We start from the raw sequence: 7,571 nt of genomic DNA on the forward strand, positions 1-7,571 counted from the left end.
GCCCATGCATATTCTTTATATTTGATTTTAAAACAGATAATATCAAGCGTCAAAACACATGTAAATCAGATATATTAATTTTTTAAATAGCATTGACTGGGATAGCCATCTAATTTATTCATTTTTTTTCTTTGAAAGTGCTGACCTTTCAAGCTACAACAAATACACTTCTTTAACTTATTTCAGATATCATGATTACGAATTAAAATTTCAAAATATGGGCATTTGATTGCATAAATAAGCAAATATTTTTCAATGCCCGAATGACACTTGTGAGTATAAAAAGGAAAAATAAAGCTTGTAACTTCAGTTTGAAAGAAGTTCGCTTCAGTTTCAAAGCACCATAAAATGAAGGTGAGTAAATTGCTTTTTTTTTCTCATTGAACAATAGTAAGTATTTCGATTATTTTTGAAAGAAAAAAGTTTAATTCGTTTCAAACAATCCTGTTTAAAACAAATGGAGTTCTGGAGTAGGCATTTCCTTAGCGGTATTCGAAAAATAAAAATGGACCTTCTTCGCGAAAATGCAACTGAAGCTCCGACAGATTTCTTTTAATTCGTTTCTTAATTATTCAAATAATGTAATTATTAATTATTCTTTAATTTTTAATGGCACTTGTTTTAATAATTCTTTTCTTAGTTTTACTTTCTTATTACAAACATATTAAAAGAGAAACACTAAAATGTCAAAAAAATTATATCTGGGTTCTGATAATGAGAAATCTAGGTTCTCGTTTCAAATCCTCTGTAATTCACTTCAATCAGCAAATTTTATTTTTCTTTTTGACTGTGAGCGTAATAACCAAAACAAAATGAGATTGATAGATGAAATTTAGTGAAATTTATTTCACAAAAAATTATAATTGCGTATCAAAATCATAAATAGGAATAAATTAGTCAAAGGTTTAACTGTCAATTGGTCTGTTAATTCGTTTGTATGCGAGCGAGGGAACCCCCAAACGCAATAAACCACATTAATGATATTTAGTACGTGGTCATGGTATCAAAACTGCTATAGATCAGTTATGATTTTCATCCGACATAATTAAATGCGCAAAGTACCAAAATGCCCCCGGCTTAAAAAAATCGCAAATGTCCCAAATCCCCCTCCTAAAAAAAACAAATGTTGGTCTTTATTAGATGAAATACAAAGAGTGGAATACTATTGTTACAAATCTGTAATTTTGCTACCCGGCATGAATAGTGTCATCGTGAGAAAGATCGTTGTAAGATCTGTGCTGAGCAGCTGCCGCGTCAATAACATGAGAGCTTGGCAACCATTTGGCTATTTGGCTAAGAATTTGGTGGGTTTGGCGACTAAATGGATAATACAGGAAAGTTCGAGAACTTTCACGATCCATCCAGTAAGAACCGAGATACTCTCTGATTGGTCTGGAGGATTCTAGCCCCTCCTCCCGGAACTATAAAAGACAGGCACTCTGAAGCTGCAGAGGAAGTGTGTGTATCGTCAGAAGTGGTGTGTGAGAGTAGTCGGAGTCGCCGACACGTAGATAAACTGGAGGATTAGACAGCAAGAAAGCTGCTGAACTATAGCAATTAAATACGTTACGTTATTATGATTGATCGACGGTATTTTGTTGTAGAAAAATTTTTGTAACACTATTAAATACAAAGAAAATATATTTATGAAGAGTACAATCCTGCTGGTGTTACAGGATAAACCTATCGTTTAAGCAGTTTTTACTCACTATTTTTATTTTTATCTAAGGTCTAAGAGAAACGAAAATATTTGTACCTTCAAATATCAAAATAAAGGAGATATTTCAATGGTTAAAATAAAGGATATTTCAGCTAATAGAGAAAATTATAGTATATATATTTGAAAAATCAACCTCATAAATTAAAATTTTTGCAACGAAGAGGAACCTGAATGATAGAAAGATATATTTGTTGCTTTTCACAAAGAAAAAAAATTTTTTTGTCGAAATTTTAATAGACAAAGAAAACATTTCTTTCTCTTTAATCATAAGAAATCCGGCAGCACAGAATGCATAAACATTTTGTTTCTATTAAATATATTTTTATGTAATACTGTGCAGCAATTTAATTTGGAGAGATTGTTTATACCAAAATATTTCAGGTATTTCTTAGATTTCCAAGATACAAAACATTCATTTAAAAAAAGTATTGAAAATATATTAAAATGAAATTAAAATTACTGTAATTGTTGTATTACTCGCATACCTATAATTGTCAATCATCTTATTCAGAATTCTTTTTTAGCATGCCAATATGCAGCTATCAAATCAAGAATATCGTATTATGACGTATATTCGATTTGATATTAAAAAAACAACTACTCCAAGAATCAAATATTTACTACTGTTTTATCTATAATAATAATAAAGGTGAATGCGTGTATATAACTATGTGTTTAAGTACGTTGGTGCTCTAAAGCCCAACTTTTTTTACCTAAAGCAAAACTTGATACTTATTTACTTTATAGGTTGGGAATGCGTAGATCAAAGAGATTTTATTAAAATTGTTAAATAGAATTTCGATTAATTAAAAACCTAGCAAAGTATTGCTGTTTTCAGTGTTAACGGGATATCTTATAATAAATTAAATAAAAATTCATCCAGAATTAATTAAATTAATTTGAAGGATTTTTCACTAAATAGCTCATTAAATATTACATTTTGAAAAGATTCGTTCTGCAAAATATTTTAGGAACTTTAATTAAAAAAAAGGAATGTAAATTTTATAAATTATTAAATGCAGAAAATTAAAATCTTTTCATTCTGTTAATATATCAAAATTAGCTTAAAATTTTAAAACACATTTCTAATGTATTTTTTCTTTATTTCTATTTTTTTTTTTAATTTTAAAGTTATTTATTTTATTTCTTTATTTATTTATTATAACAACGAATGCTCTCAGCTTACAGAATTCGAATAACTTGCAAGTTTTAAAGGTGGTTACTACAAAATAATTAATGCTATTAATTTTATGGATGAATCATGTGGCTGTTAGATTGATGTGTGATTAACAGAGGTAGTGCGAGAAACCTATAAAATAAAGGAAATAAATACACATACATGTGGTTGAAGCCGAAATTTTATTTTTTGAATGAACCAGCTATTGCAAATTTTGACTATTGTAAGAAAAAACGTATTTATCAAAACAGGGAATAAATGTGCAGAATCCATCTTTTAATGTTCTAAGAAACAAGTTCCAGAGATGTCGTCGCTAAGTCAGAAGATGCTGAGAAATGAGATTCAGTCTTGTACGTTCTTACAGATCCACTAGATGTTCAACCAAAAGCCAGTGCCAGAACCGTGCCGCTACAATTTACGATGTCATTTCATTCAAAAAGTAATGATATCAGATGTTGGTCTTGGATATTCATTCAATCTTAGATGTCCATAGTCAAAGTCCGGGATACCTCACTGAGGCAGAAGTCAAAATCGGGTGGGCCTTAAAGAGCAGGCATAAATTTCATAGTCCGTGGTGCCTTCATAAGGCTTCATATAGTTACAGTTAGAAAAGTATCTTCACAATATCAGAAGAAATTATTTATCTTCATATAAAAAGAAAGTCCGCAGTGATAAAAAGCATATGTACAAAAAATAATAAAAATAGAGTCCGCAGTGGTAATATATATACAAACAAAATAATAAAAATAAACTTTATGTACAATATTTACACGAGTATTTACAAAATACTCAAGAAACGACGAGGAGATATCAAAGTAGGTTAACTTGAGGATTTTTCATTGCTTCTTTTTTTCGGTACAGATTGTATTCTCAATATTCGGAGAATTCTTGATAAAACTATTGCACGAAGTGAGCAGAAATTATTGCATTTTATGCCAAAATATTTTTTGGTAGTTTTAATTGTAACTGTCTCTTTGTAATGGAGTTTCAAGTATAATATGTCACAAAAAGTTTATCTTGTGCGTGTCTTTCAGCTGAATAGAGGAAGAAAATGTAGAAGATTCCCAGCTATTTGTACAAAAGGCTGTTTTGTTTCAGTTCATTTGAAACATAAATCGCAAGTATGGCACAGGTATTTGCCGGAAAATAATCATAACTGCTCCATTATCAATGTTCAAACTGAGTGAACAATTTGTTTACAAAATGTTTGACAAGAAGCAGCATACGTTCATGAACTTTCATTTCATCAAACAAATCATTCTTTTGAGTGGATGCGTCCTTCACAATTTCAATTTCCGCTTGCAAAGCTACATTTTGACGCCTTTTGTGTTTAGAGTCCAAATGGTTCAAAATCATGAAGAAAACCACATATGGAAAAAGATTAAAACAGTGCCAAAAGTTAAGATTGCAGAATATTTCAAACAAACTCCACAACCAGGAGAGCAAAAGGCAAACAGTAACTACTACCTCCTTCGTCATTTTGAATTGCAGTTTTTAAAATCAAAAGCACTTTCAAACGTCGATTTTCAATCGAAGCAAAGCTCACCGTATCTCACGAAAAGCAAGCAAATAATGAATCAATACATTATTATTCACACTGTTACACCTTTGCAATATTGTTACAACAGTTAATTATTATTCAGCTGTTGTTACATTTTAATGAAAGGCGTAAACAGTATTCGAACATTATTACACATTATTGTTCAAAGTAACAATTAAGGTCTGTCTATAAAGATCGTAAGAATTATTGGGATTATAATATTATTATGACAGGTTTTATGCAAGTAAATTATAAAAAATATTTCCTTTTAAAAATTAAAACATTTTTATCCTCTTTTTTTAAAAATAAATACATATAGTAAATCCTACAGAATGATTTTTATCTTTCTTAAACAAAATGCTTTCTTTCCGAAGTTTTTGCACTTGGAATATCTGATTTTTCAGAAATAAAGATTTCGAAGCTGACGAGAAACATGATATACAATGCAAATAAATCCTTGATATATAATCTATAAATAAATGAACTTCAAATCTGTTGTAAAGCTTACATTCTCGATTTTATAACGTCTTACATTAAGTTTTCGCACCTTACTAGTAAAAAATATATCTCATTCGTTCTATATGTATTGAATTTATTTTAGTTGTAAAATTTATTTTGAAAAAAAAAATCCCTTTATTTACAACTGAAATTTCGAAGATTTTTGACAAGATTTCAATTGTAAGTAAAGTTTTAAATTTAATTGAAATGAAATTTCAATTTCATTGAAAATGAAGAATGTCTTAAATACTTAAGCAGCAACTTTTCATAAGAATTCAGCTTTTGTTATTTAATTTTTTTAAATATTTTTAAAATAACTTTTAAATATTGATTACTTTTGGATCAATTTATATTGCAGAGTTTTTGGAAAACTGTTAAAATTGCTAAAAATGCTTATTTTTTTTTTAATTGGCTTCTAATCCTAATCCATTTTCGGCACAAAGAAGATTAAATAAATAGATTAAAATCAATTTAAGATTATTATTTTAAGAAAAAATTACTCATATAATAAGAAAATAAAAATAAAAACCTTTCTGATTGATTGGGAGTTTTTATAAAATGCATCATTTAAATTTCATACAGCTATTTTTTTTTCAATTTCAGTTTATTTTTCGATAATGTAATTAATTATAGGTAAATTCTTTTTCACTTTAATTATTGTTGCTTTCTTCAGTTTCCTTAATTTATGAGATGAATTAAAGGAACTAAAACATTGATCAAGTAATTCTTCCGTACTTTTATAAGATATAAAATATTTTCCATTTAATCTTTTCAGATGTTTCTTCTCGTCGTCTTTGCTTGCATTGCATTGGCTCAAGCCGTGAGTATTTTTTTTTATCTTCTAATAATCTGAGTAACATTTCTTAATTTTCAATTCGAGCTTTAGTAAACCAGCAAATCATGCCCAATTTTCTGTCATTTTATTTTTACTTCCTTCATAAGTTTAATTAAAACAATAGAAAAGTTCTAAGCTGATTGCGATACACTTTCACAAAGCATACAATCAAACTCAGGTTTAAACAATACATCTTGAAACAGTAAGTCTGTAAGTATGCAAAGTTTTCATAAAGTTGCGTTATGAAATTACGGACAGTATTTTAAACACCCAGCATTTTATTTATCAGGCAATAAAGGTGTCCTATCTTAAAGAATAAATACATTCAGAAGAAGATGCCAAGATTAAACATGCAATATTTACAAAACTTCAAGTGAAAAAAATATTATTACTCAAGCCATATTATCGGGTTTGTTTTTTGTTTTTTTTAGTTGAGAATGCTCTGAGTGATTCTTCTACAACTTTATTTCTTAAATTTTTAGTTATAAGAAATTTGATCAATAAATATATACATGTGTTTTATTTTTTGTACATCTAAATATTCATGTGTACATTATCACAAATTTTAAAAACAAGCCGTGGTAGCTTAGTGGTAAGATCTCAGCCCGGAAGCGGTTCAGAAAGTTTCTAGATACCAAATTCCATAAGAAATCCGTTGTGTGTGCATACTTGCATTAAATCCTACATACTGGACCAAGCGTTCTCCCATTAGAATGATCTGGAAGTTGGTAAGTTTGTAAACTTCTATGCCAAAAAGGCCTCCGAACAAAATGAAATTAAAGACTTAAGGAATAACTCATTAATTTGATTGCATACAAAACATCCAGGGTATTTTCTTTCTTTGTATGCAACAAAAATAAACCCATATGCTAATATATTATATATGCAATTTTTCATTTGAATTTTCTAATTTTCTTTGCTTTTTATAGAAATTTAAACTTTAAGCTAACCAATAAAATGTAAGTCGCATAACTAAAATTATGTAGCCTGACATAATCAAATTTATATTAAAAATACGGTTAGTTAATAAATTAGAAAAAAAATCAACTAGTTAAGACCAATATTTAAATAACTAATATAAAAGACTAATAAATTAATGAATATTTATTTTCAGTCTTTCCTTCCTGTCCAACCTTATGATTACGGATATGCCGTCAATAATCTCTTCAGCCACCAGTACAAGCACGAAGCCGGAAACGGCGTTGGAGGTGTAGTGGGAAGCTACGGTACCGTTGATGCTAGAGGAAACTTCCAATACAGGAATTATGCATCGGGTGCCGGATACCCCATCTACGGCTATGGATTAAATGGATACGGGCTCAGATACGATGGATATGGACATCCATATGGAGTTTATGGAAATCTTGGTTATGGTTATGGAGGCGTATTGGGACACCCAGCCTTGATTTAAGTTACCACCATTTTTTCTATGGAATGAAGTTGATCCGATTATAATTAAATTAGAAAATGATGTTCTCATAATTGATTATTTTTAATAAGCCAGTAACATTTTACTATCTAATCTCTTGAATTTTTTATCAGAAAATTTTGCAAACCATTGGGTAAATAGATATTCGGCCATTTTATGATTTTTTTTCTTGCATGATTAAAATATGTACCAAATAAAAAATTTCTATATGTACGCATTTTGGTTTCTATTTATTATTTTGCATTTATTTTTTCATAACAGCTGCCCAGATTTGTCCTAAAAATATAACTCCATTTACTGTTTTTTTATACAAAGTATCATTTTCACAATTCCCAAATGAAAATGGTTTAGTTTTAGTTTAGTTATATTAAC

General features: G+C 28.9%; 1 protein-coding gene across 1 annotated transcript; it reads left to right on the forward strand.

Annotated features, from left to right (window-relative positions):
• Positions 1 to 326: 326 nt before the first annotated feature.
• On the forward strand, positions 327 to 7,341 carry LOC129984771 (glycine-rich protein-like). The gene is made up of 3 exons (XM_056094726.1): positions 327 to 354; positions 5,711 to 5,755; positions 6,885 to 7,341. The coding sequence occupies exons 1-3, from the start codon at positions 349 to 351 to the stop codon at positions 7,179 to 7,181; spliced, it is 348 nt and encodes a 115-aa protein (XP_055950701.1). The 5' UTR covers positions 327 to 348; the 3' UTR covers positions 7,182 to 7,341.
• Positions 7,342 to 7,571: the final 230 nt, after the last annotated feature.

The sequence above is a fragment of the Argiope bruennichi genome, chromosome 9 (genome assembly GCF_947563725.1).
Source record: "Argiope bruennichi chromosome 9, qqArgBrue1.1, whole genome shotgun sequence".
Lineage (NCBI taxonomy): Eukaryota > Metazoa > Arthropoda > Arachnida > Araneae > Araneidae > Argiope > Argiope bruennichi.

Bases quoted from the DNA above. Each gene is read 5' to 3' on its own strand.
- LOC129984771 (XM_056094726.1), top strand. The intron at 5,756-6,884 runs GTGAGTATTTTT...ATTTATTTTCAG, and splicing joins GCATTGCATTGGCTCAAGCC to TCTTTCCTTCCTGTCCAACC.